Source organism: Oreochromis niloticus, linkage group LG15 (assembly GCF_001858045.2).
Source record: "Oreochromis niloticus isolate F11D_XX linkage group LG15, O_niloticus_UMD_NMBU, whole genome shotgun sequence".
In the NCBI taxonomy this organism is placed as follows: domain Eukaryota; kingdom Metazoa; phylum Chordata; class Actinopteri; order Cichliformes; family Cichlidae; genus Oreochromis; species Oreochromis niloticus.
The window spans coordinates 495,402-521,696 of NC_031980.2; the positions used below are offsets into that span (position 1 = coordinate 495,402).

Genomic DNA, 26,295 nt, shown 5'->3' on the forward strand with positions numbered 1-26,295 from the left:
GGGACTGCTCTACATAGACTGCATATCTGCGTGTAACCTCAGAGATATTCAGGTCCCAGCTAAAAATTATAATAATGTTTTTAAATGAGCCTTTGAATGTGTGCAGGCCGACGAATGGAGGTCCATTATCTAGTTACCAAAACATTTCACTAAAACCATTATTAATGATGTGAACAAAAACCCTTTTAACAGCACATTCATATGAACACGCTGTTTGAATATAATTAATGTGTGAAAGGTGGATCTTTGTGATTCTGACGCCTGTCGAGGGCCGACACCATCACTTACATTTTCCTGGTTTACTCGTTTGTTCGACTTGGCGAGAGCTGCTTACAGGAGAATCTAACCATCTGAAATGGGCTTAGTCAGCAGGCGACCAAACGATGTTTGCAAAGCAAACAAACAGCTCTCCTAATGATTCCCCATAAAACCGTTTCTACTTGTGTAAATGGGCTGGAGTCACACACGACTTGTTTCATATGCTGCTGACTACGAGTGGTAATGTAACAAAGTGGAAACACTAATATTGTCGTCCGACTCCTAAAAAGCTGGTACGCTGTTTAAAATGTAAATAAAAAGAGAAAGCGGTGATTCCCATACTTTATTCACACGAGAACACAGAAAGCATATCTAACGGGAGAAAATCAATCATTTTAGGAAAAATATTGGCTCATTTTGAAGTTGATGGCACCAACACGTCTGAACAAAGTTGGGAGAGTTTGCCTCTTCTTTTAGTTTGTAAATGGGAACCGAGGAGGCCCACTGGGGAGAGGACTATCATCCCAGTCTTCTCTGACTCTAGCTGCTCTGCAGGTCTGCACATCTTCCCCAAACTTCCACGACCCCCTAAGTAATCCTGCACGTGCAAACAGCTAGTCAAGACTTAAAGACTCAGACCAGCAGTGCATCTAATTCCACGAGAAAACTGCAGAACGTCCTTAATATCCTCCGTCCTTTCTACTGATTCACATACGTGACTGTGGTGTGTGGTTCAGTGATCGGTGCTCCCCTTCAGTTTTATTACACCTGTAAGATTTTTAGCTCTGCTAAGCAGGTTTTGTTTTTTGGTTGCAGACATGTCCTTCTCTCCGTAAACGTAATAGCGTGAAAGGTTTTGATTGAATCCTGATATCATTTTGTCGAGGTGTAGAGGAACAATCCAAACTTTGCTCACATCTTCAAGACCTTTAAGTTGACCTTAAAGACTTACTGGTGGGAAACCTGACGAATTTAAAAACTGTGATTCTAACAAGTGTGGTGTGTATTGTCGATATATAGCAAGTACTTCATTATTAGTATTTCTTATTTGACCTCTGACCTCTCCTTTAAGGTCAACAGATTGAGTAGCTCCAGCAATAAAGCTGTTACTGTGTGAAAAACAGAGAACCTATTTCCTAAAGTCTTATAGTTTGGTGAACACGAGCACGAGGGCTTTCAGCCTGCAGACAGAGTGTGGAGTATTTCTATTGAGCAGAAGCAATCTATGCTGCTCTGCACTGTTTTTCTCTTTGTTATTGCTGTTATTGGGTGATTCGGTGGTGAGTGGCAGAATAAATGGGGGTCAGACAGTTAGAGCCCACACCAGATGCCAGGGTCTAGCTCACCAGTTATTCTTCCTCAGCCTGCACGCGTCCTTTCACACAGTTCTTCACTGCTAGCATATTTTTGCTTCAACATGGACTCTAATGCCCATTTTATCATCGTCCAATCACACTGTTGTGTGCAGATTTCTTGCTGCCACAGGAAATGACCTGTGTTGTAGTTTCAAGCTAATCTGTGGAGGCACACATCGGCTCTTACTAATCTCCAGCCTGCGGTGTATGATTTCGATCTGCGATCCAACCCTCCAGCCTGCACAGGATGATTCCTGTCCACTGGAAATTGCCCGTTTTATCATTTATTGCCTCAGGTTGTGCTCTATCTCTATCCCACCCACACTGTCCATTTCCTGTTATTTGATGAACACTCTCCCACCACCAACGCTTTGACTGGCCGGCCAAATCCAACAAAATTATCCCTGTGAGTTGGAATTTCTGCAGTATTCCTGTCAGTCTGTCCGCTCTCTCTCCCCGCAGGCTGGAGCCAGATCCCACAGGTTTTACCTCCCAGATCCTCCAGCTGCTGACTCCTTGTTTTGAACTCTTCTGCTTGCTGGGCTCCTCTTTGTCGCTGCCTGTCTGGGTGCGCTGAGCGATGAAGATCCCTCTGTGGTGCCTGGTGGTGCTGCTGGCATGTCTCTTCACCCCTGGACGCAGCGACTGTCAGGGGCAATGTATGACCTGTGGACTGCTCCTGCAGCAACAGCAGCTGGAACAAACCTTCAACACCATGGTGAGCACATGTGTGTATCATTGTAATTCTGTGTGAATGATCAACACCGCGGTGCGTGTCAGCACCCTGATGGGGCCATGATTGTGATCCAGTGAGTTATTGATAAGAGTGTCTTTGTAACACATCGTGTACAGTTTGATAGTGTGTGCTTTGTTTGCTACGTAATGTAACTAGTTACGTTGTGTTTTTGCGTTGTCTGGTTGTCATTGTGCATAAGCTTTCTCTGTGTGCTGTCAGCCATTTACATTGTTGCGTCTTCACCTCAAAAACAGCAAGAAGAGTATAAAATATTTCTTTTTTCACAAGAATTAAGGTATGAAGCATATTTCAGTCACCAAAACATCCATCCAAAATATTATAGGGTTATTCATGCAGAGCAGAATTGTGGTGGCAACAATAATTAAGAATAGAAGAAATCCAGATTTCATGTCACACACATGCAGAGTCTCGATGAATGACACCATGTTCCACTTTGTACAGTGCTGACACTGGAGCTGCTTCTGCTAATTACTTTATTACCTGCACAGGTGACAGGAAGAAACAAGCAGGCTGAAACTGCGGGAAAGGATGTACGGGGAGCAGGGCGGTTATGCGGTGGTTATCACTGTGACAGGGTTCTAGGTTGGAGCCTCGTGTGGCTCGGTCATTTTTCTGTTGTCTCATTGCTCAGAATCAAACACAGGCATGCCGGATTAACTGGTGAAGTGTGGACGTGTGTCTCAGTGACTCCCCGTCTCTCCGTGTCAGCCCCTTTATGGACTGGTAGCCCGGCCCGAGTGTAACTGTATGAGATAGATGAAGATCAGGGGATAACTGAAGTTTCTGGAAATCATGATGCGGGGATATAACATCTGACAACCAGACAAGCTCACATTCACACTTATGACCATTTTATTATTGGAGATAAAGTATCTGAATTTCCAAACGCTCCTTCCGCTTCTCATCTATAAATGTTCCCCCCCAGTTTTACAAGCTGTTCGTTCTTGTTTTCGTGCCCCCCCCCCTTCTATTTAGTACATGGGGCTCTGCTGGGCCCGGGAGCCACCGCCAGTCCCCTTCGAGGGCTTCCCCAAACCGCAGCTCAGTTCATACCTTCTTCTACTAAAACGCTGCCAAACATAAAATGAGGACGTGAGCCCAGCGAGTGAATTACCAGTTAACCTAATGTGTATGTCCTTGTACGTTTGGAGGACCCAGAGGGAATCCATGCAGAAGAAAGGTCCCTGCTTCCCAGCACATTCAAACACATGACCACCGTGTTAGGCCACCCAGTGCTCAAACAACAGCCTTACAGCCAGCACGGCTAAAAAGCATAAAACTTTAGATTTCCAGTTTAATAGTCGGACTTTCTGGGGTAACTCTGGTTTCAGCCTAAGCTGACTTTCCCTAACCACAGTGCATTTTTTAAGACAACCATGATAATTATTCATTATTAGCCTATTTTTCCCACAAAGCTTGCTTGATAAAAATGTAGAAGTTAAAAAAGCAACTGGGCAACCAGGACAATGTTGAATGACAGACAGACAGACAGACAGACAGACAGCACTCTTTATGCTGGAAGTGCTTCTCATCTCCTGTGTGGACAGGTGTCAGTGCAGAGTGCCAATGTTCTTTCTGTGCCAATGCACAAATGGCAATTAGTGTTATAATGGGTGGTTAGTGCCACACACACACACACACACACACACACACTTGGGTCATAAGAGCCACACTTAGACATACACATAAACATAAAATCCTAAAACCTGAAAAAAAAGACTATATTATTTTTCTCTCATAGCGTTCGGTTCGGTGATATGATGGAGACACTTTCATGCAGAAGGGATTAATTAGTGTTGCTTCTCTGTGAGTACCTACAGCACTTGCACAGTTCTTTGTGGCCATCAGGAAATACCGGCCTCTACAGTGGGAGGATGTGATCGTTCTCTGAACGGAACCCAAAACTTCCACGCGGCACAGAATCTCATTTCCAAACAGTCTGAGAAAAATCAGTGGGTAAAAATAGGCGGTGGGTGTCCACGAATAGCTGTAGGACGGCTAATTTAGCTGATAATGATGCAGAGGAAAGACAGCTGGGACCTTTTTGGGAGTTGTAATAGACTGCCTCTCAGTATCATCAGCCTGGGCCTACATCGCTGACTGACACATTTGATCAGCACCTCATTGTGTTTGCCGCCATCCCATTGAGCCACAGATGGAATCCACGGAGCAATTCCATTGTTTCCCACTCCAGACTGAGAGTGTGTGTGTGTGAGGCCGCCGCTGTTTGCTATAATGTCAGGACCCATTGATTTATTTGTGCGCACACCTACACGCCCGTGCACGTATCCACACACACAGATTCTACCACCACATTCATTACTTACTGTCATTTTTATAAATGCTAGCTTTTGTTTACATATGTGCTAATTACCTGTGATGTGGCTCTTAGTCACAGAGTTTTTTGCCTGCTCTCGTTTGTAGTTCAGCTGTGTGAAGGTGAGAGTGTAACCAGGGTTACTTTGTCTGTGTTTGTCATTAGCTGCCAGACTTTCGTCCAATTAAAATCATCACTCTGTCTCATTTGCAAACAGCCACAGCTCAGCTGGTTCCTGACACACCTTTGATTGTTGAGGCCCGGGGCCTCATGCTGAACATTGTAAAGATCTGCCACGCTCCCGTATGTATGCTATCAGCCTACGTTTAAGTGTTTTTTACACAAAACAGTCAGAACAAGGTGAACAGCTCTGCTCTTGGCTCCAGCAGTGGTTTATATGCTACACAGCACAGCTGTTCTGACTTTGCTGCACAGCATGTGGTGTCCCAGGTGGTTAGCTCTCAAGCCAAGCTGGGTCCAACTGCTTTACTGGTGGAAACCCAGTTTCGTCTTTGCAGCTCAAGAAACAAATTATCATCAATAGTGCTGCTTTTTCATACAGGAATATTAAATTTCACTTAAGAATTTCTCACACACACACACACACACACCTCTCTCTCTCCGTCCCTGCTCACCCCTGCGGGCGGTCTATCCTCCAACCTCGGGTCCTCTACCAGAGGCCTGGGAGCTTGAGGGTCCTGCAGTATCTTAGCTGTTCCCAGGACTGCGCTCTTCTGGACAGAGATCTCCGATGTTGTTCCCGGGATCTGCTGGAGCCACTCGCCTAGCTTGGGAGTCACCGCACCTAGTGCTCCGATTACCACGGGGACCACCGTTACCTTCACCCTCCACATCCTCTCGAGCTCTTCTCTGAGCCCTTGGTCCTTCTCCAGTGTCTCATGTTGCTGACATTCGGTATCGCTGTGTCTATCACTACACCCATCTTCCTCTGCTTATCTAAAACTACCATGTCATCGAGACATATATATATATATATACATATAATTTATTTTTGAATCTGAATGTATTATATATTATATTATACTATATCATATTATATTATATTATTTTTATTACTGTTATTTGGTTTCCTAAAACTACCATAAATCACAAAACACTTTACATGTGATTGTACAATACAATCACATGTAAAGAAAACCATACAGTAAAGGTGCAGTCTGTAATCTTCCCGTATTCCTCACATTTCCTTGCTGGAGAATCTGGATTTTTTCTTAATTGCAGTGAATTTCTCCTCTGAGGCTGACAGATCATGTACTCCTTCTCTTTCATCTGTTTTCTCTTTTTTTAGTATGTTACTGTTTTTCATATCAACTTTGATGATATGATATTGATACAATAAATTACAATAAATGTCTGAACATATCTTTCACTGAAACAACCTTTAATGGGGTTTGGGATCAGCAAAAAGAAATATTTGATATATATTGATATACTATTGATAGCGATAACCTTTGCTAATCGTCACCCTGATGGAAACGTTTTGGAAAGGTTTACGGTTTCTGGTTTCCTCTTCGCACACGGTTGGTTCCCCTTCCCTGAAGAACTGTATCTGTCCACTACATCACACAGCAGGCAAAGTGTGACTTCTCCGGCTCTCCGTCACATACACTATTATCAGTCACTCCTCACAGGAACAACTCTTTTGATAAGATGTTTGCAGATGGCTTGTGAGCATAAGCTGGCTCATAAGATGGCCTTTGGCCTTAAAGAAGGCATCTAGGTGGGCCTTAAACTCTGTCCACCCCAAGATTAGGTAGAAAAGTAGGAGCTTTTCTGCTGCTTCTCTGATCAGTTAGTACATCAAAATCTCAACACTGTATTTAAGAGCCAGCCCTGACCCACCTCCTCTGTGAGAATTAAGCCTTTGAAGGGAGCTCCTCTTAGAGAATTTTCTCAACTGTTTTATCCTCTTGTCCTCACGAGTATATAAATCGTGGACTGTGTGCATGCACGCATTTCCTCTCGCTCATAAACTCCTTTAGATTGCTCCATTGATCCGCTGCGGAGAATCCCCTGGTGTGCTCATTTCATTTACGATGGATAATTAATTTCCGTTGATAGATTCACAGCGAAACTCCCTCTTCTCTCCTTCCTTTGATGTGAGCAGGTTTCTGATAACAATGCAATTTATCTCGTTTGAGCGAGATTTGACGAGTAAATGGGATTTGCTTCTTACCTCAAACTGAAATCAGCAAGCTCGGGAGTTTGGGAAAGGGTGAAAGAGAAGAATACTGTGACCTACTGTCAGCCATATATGGATGCAAAATATAGGTGATAAATGTATTTGGATTTACTAAAAAAGAAAAGGCATTGTTGCATCAAAAAAGCTTTAAATGCACTTCAAATATCTTCATTGGTCCTTGAAGTCAGACTATCAAGCGTCACGACTAGGACAGGAAAGTCATTAAGACGAGGCGGTGATTCAGCGCTGACAAAGTTCGCTCTATACAGAAAAGTTCAATTCCAAATTTTTAGGAGAGGAAACAACGTCTTGAAGCTGAAGAGTCATTCAGAAATAAATAGTTGTCAGCAAAAGACATAATTTACCTGCTGTCCTTCAAACAGCCTCGCACTTTTCTCCAATTTTGTGCTGTCAATCATTTTGCAATAGTCGATGTCACATTTGTCAAATTATGGATGTGTCAGATTCGCAGATAACTTGCTGAATACGGCAGGAACGAGGCCCATTAACTTCTGTGACACCCAAGCCATCAAGCTTGTTCAGCTGACGCCTAGTAGTGCACAAAAACTAATATAGTAATGCCATAAAATAATGGCCATACAATTTTTTGTATTTGGCTATTTGACTAGAAGAAAAGATATTTGATTAAAATGCGTGGCTAGCTTTTACATTTTGCTTTCTTTTTGGCTGTAAACTCAGTCCATATTTTCACTGCTTGGGGACACAGGATCAGTCAGTAGTCTCATTAGACTGCACTTTTTCATACGAGAAATAGTTGAATTCACTCATGTAATATAAACAGTTCAGCTTATGGTCAAAAACCCACAGATATTTATCACCTGACTCTCATGTGTGGGCCACATCATTTTCTGTCTCATGAATCTAACTTTGAGCCACAAAAGGCAGCTTTTCCCCCCATGAACATGTTCATACATGTACCGTGTGTCGTATTCACAGGCAGTATAGCAGATGGATGTAGCCACTCCTCAATGTGAAGCTTCAGCATTAGTGTTTTAGGCAGCGCAGGGTTTGTCTTTTAGAGCCAGAAGTGACCTTAAAATGTTTGGAGAGTTGATTCATCAGCTAACGTTAGCTAGCTTGGCTAGCTAGCTGAATGAATAAAATGCACAGAGAAGCATGCTTGCTAATTAGTGCTAAGTAACAGACTGTACCTCAGCAAACCATTGTTTTAGTTCGATATTCTGTTAGAAATGCTCCAAAAGGAACCAACAGCAAAGAGAGACAGTGAAGAGCTCTGGTGTAGTGACTGTGGTGGACGAGGACAGGAAAACATTAGCGGACTCCAGCTGCCTATGTTAAGCTAACCAGTAATAACCCCCCACCAAACATTACCTTCTCGGCATGAAGGCATACTGCAGCTCAACGACTGTCACCGCTCTACTTAACCTAGCTTCAACAACTCTTCATGGTATCGCTCATCAAATGTTTTCCTTCTGGAGCTCTAGTTCTTGAAAATCAGGACCAGTACACTTCTTCTGCATTCCTCAGCCATCCTCTCAGTTTCCAAGATAAACAATTTTTTCTGGCTTTTCTCCCTCGTTAGGCTCCAGCTTCACATAAAACTCACTAAGCCTTTTCCTTTGCCACCTCTGTCTTTGTCGTACGTCTAGCCCCACAGGACTATCCCACTTCTTCTTTGCTTAACTCTTCCTTTGAATTCTTCCCTGCACTTCCTCAGTAAACCATCAGGTTCACCTCCCCTTCTTGATGTCCAGAATCATGCTGCAGGCTGCCATCCACTGCACCCCAGCTACACCACCCCTCACACCACCTTGCAGTTTCTCTTTCAGACTGCACCTTTGTGCGCCTTCCTCTCTTATTCAAAACCATCTTCTTCTTGAAATATGTGGTCACCACAGCCACTGTCTCACCCCAGGAAACGCTTCATCGTGCTAACCTTAGAATCCTTCTTTGTAGGATTCTTTGCCCGTAGCTTTAAACTTTAATAAATATAACGATCCAAATTACCGCTTCTAACAACTAGCAACTATAACAGCAGTGCTAGCTAAAAGTGTTTAAAGATCAGGTCAGGAATATCACACTGCTATGTTTGCTAAGCAGTGCTTGAATGTAGGAAATGCAACATGTGAGGAAACAACCAGTAAGAGATCAATGGGAGAACTCATGTTCCATCAGAAATAACACGCACATGTTCAGAGACAGCCAGTTTATGTGTGTTAGACTTGAAATCAGGGCGTGTCTGCTCTCTGCTCTGTTATTTGTCCTTCCCCCTTTTTTAGCGATGCTCTTTTCATGATTTATGTTCTAAGGAAAGAAAATTTGTGACTGTAGAAAACGGAGATATTTCAGGCCTTGTCAGTACCGTTACGTTCGACCGTCATGTTGCTCTGGTGTGTGGACTAAACACCTGTAATTATTTGCCAGGGTCTTGAGCCCATTATTCTTAGTATCCTCACTGTCACCTTCTTTCTTAGTCTTCAAAGACTTTGGGATCTTTGTTGTGTTTTCATCAGTTAACTTCGGATCACCTCACCACGTCGCTGTTTCTCTTCCCTCTGCAGGTGTGTTTGTTGGAATGCGAGGGTCGCATCTCCTCTTCGCTGACGTGGGAGGTATGCAAACGTGCTGTGAAGCTATCGCTCCATCCTACACTTTCTGAAGGAGGTGCTCTCTTCAAGAGAACGGGAGAAGAGCTGGAGCTGACCTCTCTCGACCTGAACTCTGACAGTGAACTGGTGCAGTCGACAGCTGCGGAGCGTTTCCAGGAGGGGGATCGGGATGAGACACCCTTCGAGGTGCGCAGCGTCCAGTATGACTCATCGCTGCTGGGATCCTCTGAGGAGGGGGAGGGCCTGCAGAGTCTGGATCTCAGTCTGACGGATGAAGAGCAGAAGCCCAGAGAGGAGAGGAACGTGGAAAGCGATGGCCAGCTAGAGGCCAATGAAGGTGAGAGCTCAGAGGGCATCACCTTATCTAAACGCTTTGGCGGCTTTCAGAGGGGGCGCCACGCATACAGGAAGCTGCTGGGCTCATCAATGAGGCCGCTACAGAAGCGCTACGGCGGGTTCATAGGCGTCCGGAAATCTGCCCGCAAATGGAACAGTCAGAAACGGGTCAACCAGCTGCTGAGGCAGTACCTGGGCATGAGGAGCAACCGCAGCGGCAGATTCAACCCCATGCCCATGAGCCGCTTGTGGAGGCAACACAAACTGTAAAGTGTTTCCGGGGCACCGCCTCTGGTTACCTCAACCTGTCAACCATTTTTTTTCACAGCAGCTCACTCCAGTTTGAACTGTGACGTCATCAGAAGAACAGACTCCGCCATCTTGCTGCGCCTCACTTTGTGTCTCCAAGTAACAAAGAATGTTTTGACCGTGATGTCGTTCCTATTAACCACATTTACATTCTGTGAAATAAAAGAATTCGAGAAGTGCAATTGAATATATTTTTGTGTGTCGGTATAATAAAAAGTGGCCAAATGAGACTGGAGAACTGGTTTAATTGAAGAGTTTGAAAATGATGTGGAAAGCACTTTGATCCATGTTTGGCTGGAACATGAAGTCCGCACTTTGTTTTTCTCTTTGGAATCATGGACTACCATAAATCAGGGTCCCGCTTTGAAAAAGGTATTCCTAGATTTAGGAATAGTCGGCTCCTATACAGCTACTAACTGCTCATCTTCCCACGTTAGAGCAGACACAAGATCAGATGATTTTATAAATCAGATGGTGAAACTGCTGAAGCACCAATTATTAATTAATGATATAAAAATCTAATTTCCTGCTTAGGAAACTTAATTAAGTAAACACACTGAGATAAATTGGTTTTCTGGACTCTGACTTTATTAACACTGACAGTAAAAAGTGTTTTTTTTTTCTATTGTATTCTGTTATTTCTGCAATAAGGTGGAAGTTTTTATTGCAAACTGTTCCAGTCACGAGTTTCTCTGAGAAATGAACGTCAGGTTTGCGTCAGCGGAACAATACTGCCCTCTAGTGTCCAAGGATGTGGAAGTCAAGGGATGCCTCAGGTTGAGGCCCTTTCCCAGGAGTTAGACTGAAATTACAAATTAACATAAGACGGCGAGATAACAGAATATAACATTTTTGAGTGAAAAAGGACAGTAGTGTCCAGTAATAATAATTCATAAAAATGATAATTCTTTCCTTTTTGGTTTCAATTGTGAGAATCAAGTCTGAGAATAGAAGATAAGATATTCTGTATATTTTGATTTGAGGCAAATTTGACATGAGCTACATGAACGTTATTCGTCTCAAGAGTCTGTGCATCACATCCTCCAGTTATAAGAAAAGTAGCTCAAACTGGTACAATCAGTTTTTCAACAATAACTAGGAGAAGGAGCGCACAGGGAGCTCTAAGAAGAGTCGATAAAGGCTCTGTTAAAGTCACTGTAACCAAGTATGTTGGCATCTGAGCTGTAATTATGAACAAATATCAGTAATATTGAGGAATAGTTTCTCATATTTAAAAATAAATTCTCCCTCTTTTACAGCCTAAACCTGGATTTCAAATGTTAACCCAGCCTACCCACTAACAATTCCAGCTTTCCCAAACTATCCTTTAATTGTGAAAATGAGGGAGCAGACCTCAGGGGTAAAGCAAGTCCTCCGCCTGCTTTCACACACTTCTCCACCCGAGGGCTTTTTCCTCCTCACGGCTGTTTAAAAGAAAAGATGGAAGATGAAAACTGCCAGGGATCATTGGGCATCTACTGCACTGTGAGACAGGAGAGGAGGTCCAAGGAAATGACTCATGGCATCCACTTAATGCAGAGAGGGATGAACTGTGCACGTCAGCTGTTTGGGAGGAAGTGTTTGTTGTTTCTCCGTGATTTTGCATATTAATAGTGTTTCCCGACGGTGCTGATCGTTTCTGCAGTGTGTGGCTGATTGCAGAGAAGATGCAGGTGTGCACGTGCATGTGTGTTTCTCAAAGAAAGAAAAAAATGGGAATTTGTGAACACGTGTACATGTCAGCACATTTTTACCATCACACCATTGCTCTGAGTCTTGTATGGTGGAAAAACCAATAAAATGTTTGCTATTTCCTTCGTGGACTGTCGTGCAGAACAACAAGAACAACAGAAAGCAGCTCAAATTCTCAGTGCTTTTTAATGTGTTTGACAATATATTTCCTCTTTTTTTATTGCTATTGCAAACTCGTTCCCCTCACACTCGTCCCGCTGCCGTGACGGCTTCAAGGAACAGAACCATTAACACTGGTCGTACGCCAACACACGGGCAGGAAGGAAATCCATTTCATGGAAAGAACTTTTAGCTTATTCTCGTGAGTTTATATTCCAACAAAGTGCCAAAAACATGAAAATAATAATAAAAAAAAATATCTGCCCAATTCATGGGCTGAACCAGACGATTAAAATAATAATAATTAAAAAAAAAAAACAAACCCAAAAAACGGTATAAAATACTCGTACGTAACTCAGAGCACACAATATAATGTACATCATAACCACTGTGTAACCACTGGAAGAGAAGATCGGAATAACAAAAACAGCCAAGTCTAATAGTGGAGCTACAGGAGTAATATGACCTTTGGATAAAGAGTATTGTAGGCTTAGCACATCACGTAGGTCAAAGTCAGTCAACAGTTAGCACCATCGCAGACTTCAGTTTTCAGGATACAAAGATACAGAAAAAGTCCAGAAGCATTCCTTTAGGAAAGAAATGAAACAGGTTGAAAGTAAAAAAACACACATGTAAAACAGCTGATGGCTCTCGGGCCCTGATTTATATTCTCTTTTTGATAAAAGTCTCTTGTTGTAACGCATCCGTCCGTCCATCCACGTCTCTCACGCTCTTTCTCTCTCGCCATCGCCCCGGGTGCTTCTAGTCCGGGAAGCGCTGGCAGGCCTTTTTCCAGCGGCAGGCGGTGCACCACTGATCCTTGCGCTCCACCCCGTACACCTTGCGGCACTTCTTGGCCTCCCCGCGGCCCTTCCTGCAAAGAGAAATGAATCGCGAGCGTCAGAAAGGCAAAAAGGGACAACAAATGAAGACAAACTTTTCTAGGCAGGAAGGCCATGGAAATGTGATGTACGTAGAGGACAGATACTAGAATCAACTCTACTTGTAAGCAGCCAAACTGAAAACTTAGGATCAAAAGGTTTCATCAATAACAATTTTTACCGGCTGCCCAACTTAAGCCCCCCCAAGCCTTGTCTTCCTGTTAAAAAGAAGTTTCTCCTTCCCACTGTCGCCAAGTGCTGGCTCATGGGTGTGGTCTGACTGTTCGGGTTTCTCTGGACTATTACAGGGTCTTTACTTTACAATACAAAGTACTACCAGGAAACTGTCCTGATTTGGACATTTATAAATAAAACTGAACTGAACTGAATTAACATGCACATTAGCTTAAAAAGCTCCACACAAAGAAGCCGAGCATTAGCTCTGTTTAAATGTTAGCACCATGAATGCCTCACCTGAAGGAGCAGTGAGTGCGGGAGGGCGACACACTCACTGGCTGCAGCCTGTTCTGCTGGAGCCATTGTTCCCCGACGCTGACGGACCGACAGCGAGGTTTCACCATCTGAGGACACAACCAAAGATTAGGCACAACAGCGGCCTCTGGTGGAAGAGTTAGACAGTGTGGCGACTGCACATGAGTGCAACAGTATCCAATATCGTGGACATGGTAATGCTCCCACCTCACCCCTACTATATGTAAAGATACAGACAAAGACCCACCGGAGTGTTACTGTGGCCGAGGCCAGGGGTGGAGGCGGTCCAACCATGACTGCCAGGGCTTCTGGGGGGCACAGAGAGGACAGGGCTGCAGGCCTGGGGGACGCAACAAAGGACAGACAGATTCTTCACATGTGCAGGATCTCAAACTGTTTAATATAAAAAGTCTAATGTTGGGCAGCAGAGTTGAGCAGGAAAGACATGAACACACTACAATACAGCCTATTATCACTTTAATATGGCAGCGTTAGCAAACATATACTTACATGCACATTAAACTGACACGCCTACAGTACATTAGGGAATAAATCTACCTGGGCTCTCTATTGGACCTGAGTGACAAGGTTTCAATATTGTAATGTGTATTTATATAAGCTACAACCGTTAACATAGCTAATGTATCTAATTAGCCTACTGTTGCTATTAGCATTTTTACATGTGTAAATTTATAATAAAAAAAAGAAACTTAATGGAATAAAGAACCAGGCAAATATTATAAATGAATACAGCTTAATCTTTTCCCATGTTAAAGTCCAATATTTACATCGTGTTTAGCTTTTATTTAATATTTACCAACACTAAAAATACATAGCTTTTTAGCTAGCTAACGTTAATGGCAACAAGATAACTACTACGGTTTCAATGTCGTGTAAAGTGAAGGAGAACTGCACAAAATACTGCAGGTTTGTCAATAACAATGCCATCTTTCATATTATATATCCATCTGTCATTTATTTGGTTTGCTGCTTTGAAAGGGTGAGGACTGGGACAGTTGGTGGTTATGACGTTAGCAGTTTTACACATTAGCTTATTTCAAAACAGAAACAGAGTTATCCTCCTGTGTTGTTTTATGGACATGTGACAACGCCACCACACCATTCTTTTCTATGGCTCGTATCATGGACTAATGTTTCCCTCTGTGGCCAATGCAACATGAATTTTGTGCCATTCATGTGACTTAGCTGTCAGCGCATTGTGCTCGTTATGTAACGATCAGCATTCGGTCTTTTTCTCTGCTCACGTTTGGCTCTATGAGTGTAAGGAGGATGTTTACAGACACACACAAACAATTCAACAGACACAGAAGAGAAACCACAGTGACTGTGAATGATAAAGCGCTCCACACTGCCCTAAAACTCCTGTCCTTGTGTCCGATATTAGTTACGATTACTTAAATGAGTTTTAAAAACCTCTGGCCGCCCATCTGGTGCACCTTTCTCGTCCAACATGGTTCCAACCTGAGAATGACTTAATAAGTATTCTCATCTACTATCTGCAACTGGTTAGCTTAGTTTAGTTTATGATAAAGTAGCGTGAAGCCTAGAAACACGGTGGGAACAGGTAGAAAAAAAAAAAAAAAAATCAGGAATTTGTATCTCCTGCCGGGATCAAACCAGAGGTATGGAAATGTATAAAACACTTATGGAGCCACCAGTCCATTAAACCCCACAACTAGCTTTGACAATCACTGTCATAAGGAGGTAACTTGAATAACTAGCACCAACATGTCATGTTCTCCATTACGACAATTCAAGAGAACTTTGGTTGGCTTCCAAAAACATGAGTGTAAGCAGGTAATTTTTACAGAGTCCTTACATCAGCTAGAGCGCCAGATAGTTACAAAAATAATCAGTTTGAGACTTTTTCCCCATAACGATCAACTAAACTTCCACGTGATAAACCATCATTTCCGACGAAGCTGTTTCCCATTCCCTCTGGCCTATTTCTCCACCTCGAGCAACCGTAAAGCGTCTGAGTTATTGCATCGCCTCACATCCCACTGAGAGATGGGGGTGGTAGAAAGTATTGATGATAATCCATGGCGATAACCCAATCAGTAACAGTGGGCGTGTCTATACTAGAGATGGCACGATACCACTTTTTTTATGTCCGATACCGATATCATAAATTTGGATATCTGCCGATACCGATATGAATCCGATATAGTGTGTTTTTTAATCAATAAAACTGTTTTTTAATATCTTGCTGCATTTTGTATAAGTTCATACTCAAGTTAAAAAAAACAACAACACTAAAGCTATTCTGTTATACCTGTATGTAAAAAATACACTGCACCCAAAATATTTCATAGTTCAGCAACACTGATCAATCTAATAAACTTAAACCTGCTCCATCCTCCCTATTCTGGTATTTTAAAGAGTACTTAGCAGAAATATTAAGCAACCTAACTAATAGGGTTGCAAACTCCCAGCAAACCGCCCTCGTGATGCTTAATCGACGTAATCAACTTTAATTTAATGCACCTGTAAAAAAAACAAAACAAAACAAAACAAAAATGCACAGAAATCAATTTTTTCCACAATAATTAAATAGATTCAACATCTTTCTTCTACAGAATTGCAGACTGCACAGATGGTACCTTCCCAAAGGAAAAAGTACTATAGCTTACTAGGGTATATTAGACTTAACAGTTACTATATACAGTAATGGACTTCTACACATTTTACATCAGATTAAAACTTTGGGTGTAAGATTCAGATAATTATTTATTAAAAGCTAGACATTTTAAATGAGAATAAGAAAGAAAAGTATGTCTTTGTGCCCCCTTTTCCCTGCTAATGCCCTATCGGCCCCCCTGGCTACACTTTGCTAGATCCGCCCCTGCACAGTTACCAGCCGTCAGCTACGTAGAAAAGGATCCTGGTGTAGAAAGTAATATTAAATACATTCTAACAACAGCTTATCAAGCTTAAACGTGCTGCTGTTGTTCAGCCGCTGGTTTCCTCTTTCTGGTGCAAAGTGGGCCAAAAACAAAGAAGAGAGACGGACTCGCGACAGAAAAGCCGATCAGCTGATCATTGATCAGTTTCACGATTGAAGTAGCAGCAGCAGAGGGAGAGAGAGAGGCAGTCGCTCCATATATCGGTTGTTAAGCTTAACGCGGGAACGCTTTACAAACATTCAGAGATGAACTTACACACTTGCTTTACTTCTCTCTGGGATAACTTCCTCAGAGATGAAATGCTGGTTTGGTAGCGAGGCTACAAATACACACAGCCGCTCTATCACGTGAGCACACTGCTCCGACGTGCTACGGTTATGAGCCGAGTTACGCCGTGTCGCAAGTTTTGTGAGGTGCTTTTGTGATATTTAATGGATCAGATTATATTTTTTATTTCTGGCCGATATCTGATCCAGTAATTTAGGTCAGTATCGGACCGATACTGATACGTAATATCGGATCGGTCCATCTCTAGTCTATACCAGAGAAAAAACAGGCCAGTGTCAGTGGAGCGCAGTGGACAGACATGTGGAGCCGCCAGCAGCTGTGACACACAGAAACACAGCACCGACCCACAGTTCAACCCACGCGCTTGGACCGAACTCTCACTCCAGTGTCTGCCTGCATGAAGAAAGACAGATGTGGCACAAACTAACACACTGCCTAACATTCATATCACTCTTATTGCTTTTTAAAAAAAAAAGTCTGGCAGGAACATTTTTCAGAACGTGTACATCGGGTTCTAACCACCGTACTTTTGCACTGGGAGATGTTAGGTGGTGTTTTTCTGCTTTTTTCAGGCTGGTTAGAGTCTCGTCTCCTTGGGAAAGCGAGCAAGCAGACAGCTTGGTCTCTCACTGTCACAAAGCATCCATTTACAGGCTCGTGGTACAGGGTAAATGCAGGTCACCAGTGAAATGTGCTGCTTTGTGATGCATAAACAAAGTTGTAGCTCACTGATTCGTTAGAGAGGGGATCTGCTTGGGGGCCTTGGGTAAAGAGGACGTCTGCAACAACACCGTGACCATGTAACACGAGACTCGTGCACAAAAACTGCAGTAAAGTTCACGTCCCAGCTGAGCTATTTCGCAGAATGGGAATCTAGACAGTTGCTTCTGTTTCCACATAGAGTCAGAATTCCTGAAAAAATAATATATTGAATTTGTTCAGAGGGCAATGGGAAAAAGTGGCATTTAGAATTTGAATTCCAGTTCTCATGCACTAAATCTGCAGCTGACATTCAATAATTCATGCTAACAAGGAGCGTGCTGTCTCCTTACATTGCCCTCAGACAATTTCATTCCCCAGAACGGCGCCTTCTTCTTGGCAACTCCAGTTCAGCGAAGTAAACAAGTAATTATTGAAATTATAGCCAGCTGAACAGGTATTTTGTGACAAAACTTACATGACTGGAAAAAAATCCCCTGAAGCTAAACAGAGTCAGAATGATTTAGTTTGAACAGCCTGCAAAGACCATTTAGACGACATCCAGGCATCGAAAAGCTAAAGTTTATACTGGGGCTAGCTTCACTGTTACAGCTAGACAGGAATGATTCCCAGCTTTACAACTGGATTCAAACATCTACAGCCACCAGAGGTGGGAAGTAATGAAGTACAAATACTTTGTTACTCTACTTCAGTAGAATTTTCAAGCATCTGTACTTTAGTTGAGTAGGTTTTTCTTCTGACATCATTGAATTTTTACTCCCTTCATTTTTTAAAACAAATATTTGTACTTTTTACTCTTTACATGATACACCTTTTACGTTCAGCTGTATCTCTTCATACTTATATGTAAACATTTAGCATGTTTATACTCAGGGGCCAGAATGATTGCAGGGGTCGATGAGCTGTGGTCGCGGTACTTCAGCATCTAGCTAGCGTTATTGAAGAGGGTCGGGCATAAAGGGAGTAACATTGTTCTAAATGGAAGGTCATTTCTATCAGCTCAACAAATATCAGCAAACACACAAACTGTTTCTGTTTGCAGTCTGCTGCACGGTGTGTTGCAGCTAAAGAGACAGAGATGAAGAAAGATATAAGAAAGACAGGAGAGGAAGAAGAGAGGTCACTTCTTCACTTCCTGCCACCATTGATCCATTACAGTTTGCACCACGGACGATGCCGCACACAATCCTGTGCCATTTGGACTCTGGCAGGGGAAACTATGTTAGGATGCTGTTTGTGGACTACAGTTCTGGATTCAACACAATAATCTCCTCAAAGCTTTTCACCAAGTTGAAGGATGTAGGACTGATCACTGTGTCAGTGGATCCTTCCTCACTGACAGACCCCAATCAGTGAGGCCTAGGAAGTACACTTCTAATTATAATAATCATTTCTAATTATATCTTTATGACAATCACTGTCATACAGAAGTAACTTGAGTAACTTTGAAGATAAACTAGCATAGCGTGCTACAGACCTAGCACGACCTAGCACATTATCTTAGCTCTCAGTTTTGATACTTGAAACAAGCCCTCACTAGTCTCAGCTGGTCTACCAAATATTTACAAAAACAACCAGCCGATTGCTGTAACAGGTAACTGAACACGCACGTGATCAACTTTCTTTCCCCGTGAAGCCGTTTCCTCTTGCAGAGCAGAGCTAGCCTTTTCCAAGTTATGCTAAGCTAAGCAAACTTACAGCCATGTGACAACAGTTTTCATTGGCCTCAGACACAAAGAATTGTTCCGTTTTAACATCAGTCTCTGAGATCATTGTGGACAAATTTTCACTGAATTTTTAAAACAATATTACTTCATTGAGGTTTGCAGACGTCCATCAATGCGCAGCTCTCTTAAGATCCCACCACAGCACTTCAGTTGGGCTGAGGTCGAGACTTTGACTCGGCCTTTTGTGACCCAGATGCTGAGAAACTTTAGCAGTAAGGGAACATTTAGTTTTCCTCAGGACTGCACAACTTTATCAACTCCCATGTGTAAAATGTCTAAAAACACACCCCACTTGTATGCAAAGACGTAAATAAATAATTCTTATTTCAGTTACATCTTAGCTAAAAGGTTAAAAAAATGTTTTTAGCTTGTCAACATTTCTCTGATTGGCTGCCCCTCACAAACAGAAGGTTTGAACTGTGGGTGGAGCTTCAGTACTCACGTCCAGGTCTGTGTGCCATATTGGAGCATACTGACGACCATATTGGGGATATGGCGTCTTACTGACATCAGCGCCACAAGCAGAAACTAAACTGACATGCTCGTACGTACACTCATGTCATTATCTGAGACTTTTAACAACATGTATGAGTAAAAAGTCGGAGAGCAACAGCGCTCTACCCACCTGATAGAGGTGCTCCGAGTGAATCTGCCAGAAGCTGCTGGGCGCCGACTGGCTGAGCTGACTGGGCCTGCTCAGGCCTGGCCCAGAGGTGGAGTTGGACCTGGGTCTGTGAGCTGGGAGGAGCTCTGAGCCTGGAGGAGAACCACAGGACGCCCAGCTGAGATGACAGGACGAGGCCTGGCCCAGAACCTGCTGGGCTGGACCTGGACCGGAGCTGGGATCGACAGTGTCACAGGATATCTTGGTGTAGTAGAAGTCCTCCTCTCGCTGGGACTGGTCTGACCCACTGCTGTGCATGTGTGGCAGGGACACACCAGTGGACACACAGAGAAAAAGAGTGAGTAGTGTGTTTGCAGAGTTAGTGAGAGCAGCACTTACTACGGCCCAGACTGAAAATCTCCCTTCCCCTAACAGAGCAGAGCTCTTCCACAACCTGAAAATTTTATTCCCTCCTGTTTTTTTAATGTTGTTTCGAAGCTGAGAAATGTTCCAGAAGGCCGACCCGTCTGGTTTCGAATTCGGCACGGACTACGGCGCACCAGCGTCCACGCACAGCTGAAAAACGTCGAACTTCAGCGTGTCCTTAAAGTGACCAATTAATACAGATCAACGATGACTAGATTGTCCTTATTTTTAGTGGATTATGAACACTAAATGATACGGCATATAAAGCATCATATAAAGTATTTGTATGTACTTTTACACAGTATTGTTCAACCATGAAATAACTGTGAAGTGACACAATTTTAAACAACGAAAGATGAAATATTAATTTGTGTATTTGAACAAATATGGAATTTTCCTCTATGAACATGGAGCTACATGCTACAGTCTGAGGATGAACATCCAATCTGATTGGCCAGGAACAAGTGTGTGTGCAGTTATTCTACCATTGTCTGCGAGTGGGAGGGTCACAATAACACCGCATGGACTAAATGAAACACATAACATGTACACATGTGATTGTGTAACTGCTCTTACTTATGCCTACGTTTCTGTACAGTCACAGTGTGTTTTCGCCTGAACACACACAGGAAATTAAACTGAATCCCAGCTCTGAATGTGCCGTTAGCTGAAAGCCACACCTTTGTTAATTCTGATCATAATAATAGATAATTATAATACGTTCTTGTTTTTTCACACATTTGTGTCAAATCAGGCTCCACAGCCTCAGTCGCCTCGCCGAGGTTCATCCTGAGCCAAGAAAAAACTTTTTACTTTTCTCTGCTTAGGGGGATTCAGTGCCCCTCCCCACCTGAGCCCTAATTTATTGTTATTTTTTTAATCTACTTTAAGCAAAATTGTTCCCACATCTCTGCTAAGAGTGACTGTAGATGCATGAAAAGGTTCAAAGTGCCAGCTCACCCCAGATGCAGCACACGGATGTGTCTTTTTATGCCGACTGAAGACGTGAGGACTTTGCCACAGCTGGGCCAAAGGCATTTGTACACACTTCTGACGGAGCTCTGCGGGAGGAAGAGCGCAGAGGAGGGTGAGCGTGCACAGAGACATGTCCAAACTGCAGAAAGGCTGTGCTGATTATAGCGCCTTCTTCAGTTTCCCCCGTGTGTCGAAGCAGCCGTGCACCTTTGGTTTTTTGGCAGCGAGCTCCTCCCCCTGCTCCAGCTCCATGTGCAGGCCTTCGTCAGGGCTGCTGTCCATCTCGGTGACGGACGGTGAGGGCGCCGGGCTGACGTTGCCGTGGTCCCAGCTCCAGTAGCCGCTGCTGCCGCTGTCGGAGAGCTCGCCTCCGCCGCACTCCATGTCAGCGGGTGAGGATGATGAGCCGGCTAGAGGAAGGAACAACCATGTGTCGTGAGCCAAAGAAAGCCTACAGTTTGCCACAGAGCTGAGAGAAACGGACTCCCGCATTAAATCGGTGTCTATAAATTTAAACCTTCTGGTTTAAATATCAAATATTCTCTGTTGCTTTTTGGGATGAAAACAGCTTCTCGTGCTGCGTCCCCTCTGCCCGTCCCACAGTGAACCGCAGGCCTCCTGTGCTGCTGCCAGCCCTGTGTTTTCAGCATCTGTTTACTCCCTCCTTTCTGCTCTGTTCCCTCTTCACACATATTTTGTTTATGGCTCTGCCAAAACATTAAAAATAGCAAGTAACGTTTATCAAGCTAATAAATATGGAAGCTAAACGCCGACTGAATAACACACATGGATTGGAGCTGGAGTGAGTTGAGCGCATTTTCTTTGTGTCACAGTTGAACAGCTGTGTGTCAAACAGCTGTTTGGGCATCGAGCTTTAAGAGTTTCTGTGCCCTACAATGTCTCTGTTACAGCAAATATTATAAAAGTTAGTTGAGTTATAAACTATTAATAGTTTACTCCATGCTGTGTCAAACTGTTAACCACCTACTGGACCAAAGTCCACATTATTATAACTGAAGACTGGACAAATAAAACCCGTTTATTTTCTATAAAGCTTTATAAAGTTACAGCTCTGCTAAAACCTTTAATGACGTGCGTGCCAGATTTGTGAACTTATGTTCACCTCTTCCTGTTAAAAGGAAGTTTCTCCTTCCCACTGTCTCCAAGTGCTTGTTGTCTGATTGCTGAGGTGACTGCTATTGTGACTTGGTGCTATCTAATTAAAATGAAATGATCTGAAATAAAATGAATATGTGGCTGAGGAGATACAGACCAGGTCCAGGATCTGTTTGTGGAGAGCTCTGAACCACGGGGCTGCAGGACAGACTGGTCAGGACCATGGCTGCCATGATCTCATCCATCTCCACCGACTCCGGGCTCCGGAAGCTAAAGATAACATACAGAAATATTCCGGTAAAATCAGGTTCGCCCTCACATACTCCGACCAAGCAGCAACATCTGAAACCAGGAGCCAACAAATGCAGTTCCTCTACTGGCCACTTGAGGCCGTCTCAAACGAGTCGGTCCCCATTATAGTCCCATATTAAAAGGCTCAGTTTTACTGCAGACACAAACGTGTAAGCTTTAGCCTGTATGGATAGTTTCCCTCTTCATAACAACAACACAGGGGTCAAAACTGAATGCTGGTCACGGGCAGCTGATAGGTGGCAGTGACCTGCTGCCCTCGGCTATTTTTATGCGTTTGCTGCCTTTTGGAGCCTTTTTAATGAAAACACACACGTCTGTGCTCGAGCTTCTTCCAGTGACTGCTGTTTATCATCAGACTGCTGCTAACCACTTAGTAGCCTGAGGTGCAGTTTGCTAACCAAGTGTGTTAGCATTAGATGCTAACTTAGCACGTATAGTAACTTGTACCTCCCAAAACAAAGAAACAAATCCACAACACGGCTAACACTGAGCTTTCAGTAAATGGTGACATTATCTTTTCTATATGCACACGTACAGGCTATGCCTCGCTGTGCCTCACCTGTATGGTGCCTGCGCGGTGACGAGGTGCATTGTGGGTCCCACATTTTGCAGCGGAGCAGCCAGGTTGCTCTTGTAGCGGCCGCTCTCAGCCTGGACGCAGCTCTGTCCGCAGCTCTGTCCGTACACCTTCAAAGCGAGGCAATGACACAGTGAGTTCCTCGTTCCAGCCTGGAAAAGTTGTCCATTTAGTGCAACGGATCAAAAATCTCACGGTTTTACGTCACGGATCGGATCAGCAAAAAAAAGAAAAAAAGACAAAATTTTAACATTTACTTATTAACTTATTTAAGTATTTTTTGCCTGTTAAAAACATTCAACTCAAGACTCATATATATATATATATATATGTAAAAACCATCCAGCACGCCCCTGCGGGCGGTTTATCCTTCAAGCTCGGGTCCTCTACCAGAGGCCTGGGAGCTTGAGGGTCCTGCGCAGTATCTTAGCTGTTCCCAGGACTGCACTCTTCTGGATAGAGATCTCCGATGTTGTTCCCGGGATGTGCTGGAGCCACTCCCCTAGCTTATATATATATATATATATATATATATATATATATATATATATATGTGTATATATATATATATATATATATATATATATATATATATATGTATCTCAGAGCGTGTTCTGGGGATCTTGCAGGAGTGCTCACAGACATATTCAATCTGTCCTTGGCCCACGCTGTGGTACCGGCCTGCTTCAAATCCACCTCCATCGTCCCGATACCCAAAAACTCCAACCCATCTAGCCTCAATGACTACCGCCCAGTAGCCCTCACCCCCATCATCACTAAGTGCTTAGAGCAGCTGGTCTTAGCACACTTCAAATCCTGTCTCCCCCCACCCTGGACCCCCACCAATTTGCATACCGCCAGAACAGGAGCACAGAGGATGCAGTCTCCATCGCACTGCACTCTGTCCTCTCACACCTGGACAACAACAACACCTACGCCAGAATGCTGTTTATAGACTTCAGTTCAGCATTCAACACAATCCACCCCTCACAACTCATCAGGAAACTGACAGACCTGGGCATCAGTTCCCTCATCTGCAAATGGTTACTGGACTTCCTGACCAACCGCCCTCAACATGTCCGGCTGGATAACCGCTGCTCATCAACAATCACAATGATGCCGCAAACTCCTCTGCTCCTCCACTTGGACCGCTAGCGCTGACCATAACTACCGCTTGACAGACTGACCACGCGCACCAGACACATACTTTTTTTCCTTCTTTTTCGAATCTTCGGATCACGTGCGGGGATGGGTATTGATAAGATTTTCAAATTCAAATACAATTTTCAAAAAAATTGTAAATGTAAAATAATAAAATAAATATTCTTCTGTAGCAATAACAACGTATAACATAAATTATTCTGTAGCAATTACACAAGAATATCCAGTAATGTCCCTGCCTACAATTAAACACATTCACTTACCGAAAATCGGGGGCATCTGCTGTGGCAAATGGCTGCAAGCCTTTGACCACAAACTTAGTCACTGCTCGGTGACATTCGTCTATCCTGGCCTGAAAGGAGACGCTACCGGTAGACTGCACCGAGAACTGCCAGCCAGACTCTGTCTGTCTCTCTCATCACGGTCACCTAAATGCAGCGCACAGTGATGGCAGGTTTTGTAATAAGGCAGATCGCGCTAACATAATATGCACTGTTAGCTGATTATTTACCTGCCGCATTAACGGGAGAGGACGTGCAAACGTTACCGCTGCTGCTGGGTTGAGATTCACGAGTCTGGAGTGGAATTAAAAACACGACATTCATTTAAGTTCATCGCGTGTTTTGTGAGCAAATGCTTTTGCATATTCGTAGTGTTTCCTCCCTTAAATGAAATATCTACTTTGCAAGTATTGCAAGTTGCCCTGTTGTCATCCGTTCTCGTAAAGTATAACCAAACTTTTGAGCGTTTGAGCCGCTTAGGCGCCCTGCCAGGTAAATGACGCTCCGCAACGTGGTGACGTCATTCGGGGTGACTGGAATCGATAAGGGAATCGTTTGCAAAAATGGCAAACGATTCCAAGGAATTGAAACAGTGGGAACCGGTTCTCAACAGGAACCGGTTCTCAACAAGAACCGGGTTTCGATACCCATCCCTAATCACATGCGTCCCGAACCGTGGAGTGGGATCGGTTCGGATTACGGATCAACCGTGATCCGTTGCACCACTACCATTTAGTGTCTCGCCCTGGTTCAACAGAAACCGTCCACTCAGCTCGTCAGTGGACGCTGACACGACAGACAAAATACTGTTCAGGCCTTACACGGGTTAAGCTGTTTACATGCGTCTGCGGTACCCTGCTCCTGAGCCCCGCTGTGTCCATGAATAAAGCAGTTAAGAGAATATTTCCTGTCCATCTGTGGCGTCCTGCGCGCAGACGGCATAATTTGCCAGTGAAACAGCGTGCAAAGGAAGTGGCTGCCAGCCTCTGACCAGGCAGTGCATTACATCTAACACAGTGGAAAGAGATAATGATCGCATCAAGTTCTTTCTCAGTTTGGGTTTGAACTTTGGGACGCGTACCTTTTTGCTTATTGTGGTTCCAATGTGCCCAAAATGACAACAGAATACATGTCATCTCTGTCAGGCTTCTCACCAGAGCGTGTTGCACGCCAGGCCCGTTGCTGCCCTGCGTTGTCGTAGAGACGCATGCCTGTCGTCCCACCGGGCAGGCCGCCGTCCCGCCTGGCCCCGCTCCAGCTCTGTCCTCGGGTCCCGTAGCTGCCATTGGTGCTGCCGCGCACACTGAGGGACTCGGCACAGTGTGACACCTCCCTGCACACAGGACGCCAAATGAAAATATGTCACGGTGTTACTCATCTTCCCACAGCCACGCAGCTAAAGTGCACCTCGGCGATGTCGGACTGTGACATTAGAGAAAACTTCACCACAAACGAACGTCCTTCTGTAACTTTGGTCGTAATTTCTGCCCAGCTTCCTTCTTAAAAGGATTAAATGATGAAGGTTATTTTCATCCAGGGAGAATATGCTCGCGGTGAACCACGGCATCAAATGACAAATATGCTCGGTGAATAAATATGGGGATGTAAACAGACGGCAGCTTTGCTGACGAGTGACTGTTGGCAAACACTCGTTCCATCTTGCATCTCTGCGCCTCACAGTGCAGCGCAACAACACCACAGGAGATCTGAAAACGATTGCAGGGAACGCAGACTTGAGTGGATTTCGATCTGATCACAGTCTTGCTGGAGTTTTGCTGTCTACTCCGACTCTGTAAGACTCATAACGCCTTACAGAGACCTAATCTGGCAT

At 43.9% G+C, this 26,295-nt stretch overlaps 2 protein-coding genes across 2 annotated transcripts in view; one reads left to right on the forward strand and one right to left on the reverse strand.

Moving 5' to 3' along the window:
• The window catches only part of pnocb (prepronociceptin b), a 23,007-nt gene extending 10,507 nt beyond the window's left edge, over positions 1-12,500 (forward strand). Inside the window, exons 2-3 of the mRNA XM_003440839.5 lie at positions 2,076-2,331; positions 9,434-12,500. Coding sequence (XP_003440887.1) covers positions 2,194-2,331; positions 9,434-10,087 — 792 coding nt within the window. The 5' untranslated portion in view covers positions 2,076-2,193 and the 3' untranslated portion in view covers positions 10,088-12,500. The remainder of the gene's footprint in view (positions 1-2,075; positions 2,332-9,433) is intronic.
• The window catches only part of znf395b (zinc finger protein 395b), a 16,259-nt gene continuing 1,949 nt past the window's right edge, over positions 11,986-26,295 (reverse strand). The window contains exons 3-11 of the mRNA XM_019353491.1: positions 25,619-25,797; positions 23,005-23,132; positions 22,291-22,403; positions 21,225-21,427; positions 21,003-21,103; positions 19,638-19,926; positions 13,598-13,690; positions 13,333-13,439; positions 11,986-12,851 (exon numbers count right to left, since the gene is read on the reverse strand). Of these exons, the coding sequence (XP_019209036.1) occupies positions 12,740-12,851; positions 13,333-13,439; positions 13,598-13,690; positions 19,638-19,926; positions 21,003-21,103; positions 21,225-21,427; positions 22,291-22,403; positions 23,005-23,132; positions 25,619-25,797 (1,325 nt within the window). The 3' untranslated portion in view covers positions 11,986-12,739. The remainder of the gene's footprint in view (positions 12,852-13,332; positions 13,440-13,597; positions 13,691-19,637; positions 19,927-21,002; positions 21,104-21,224; positions 21,428-22,290; positions 22,404-23,004; positions 23,133-25,618; positions 25,798-26,295) is intronic.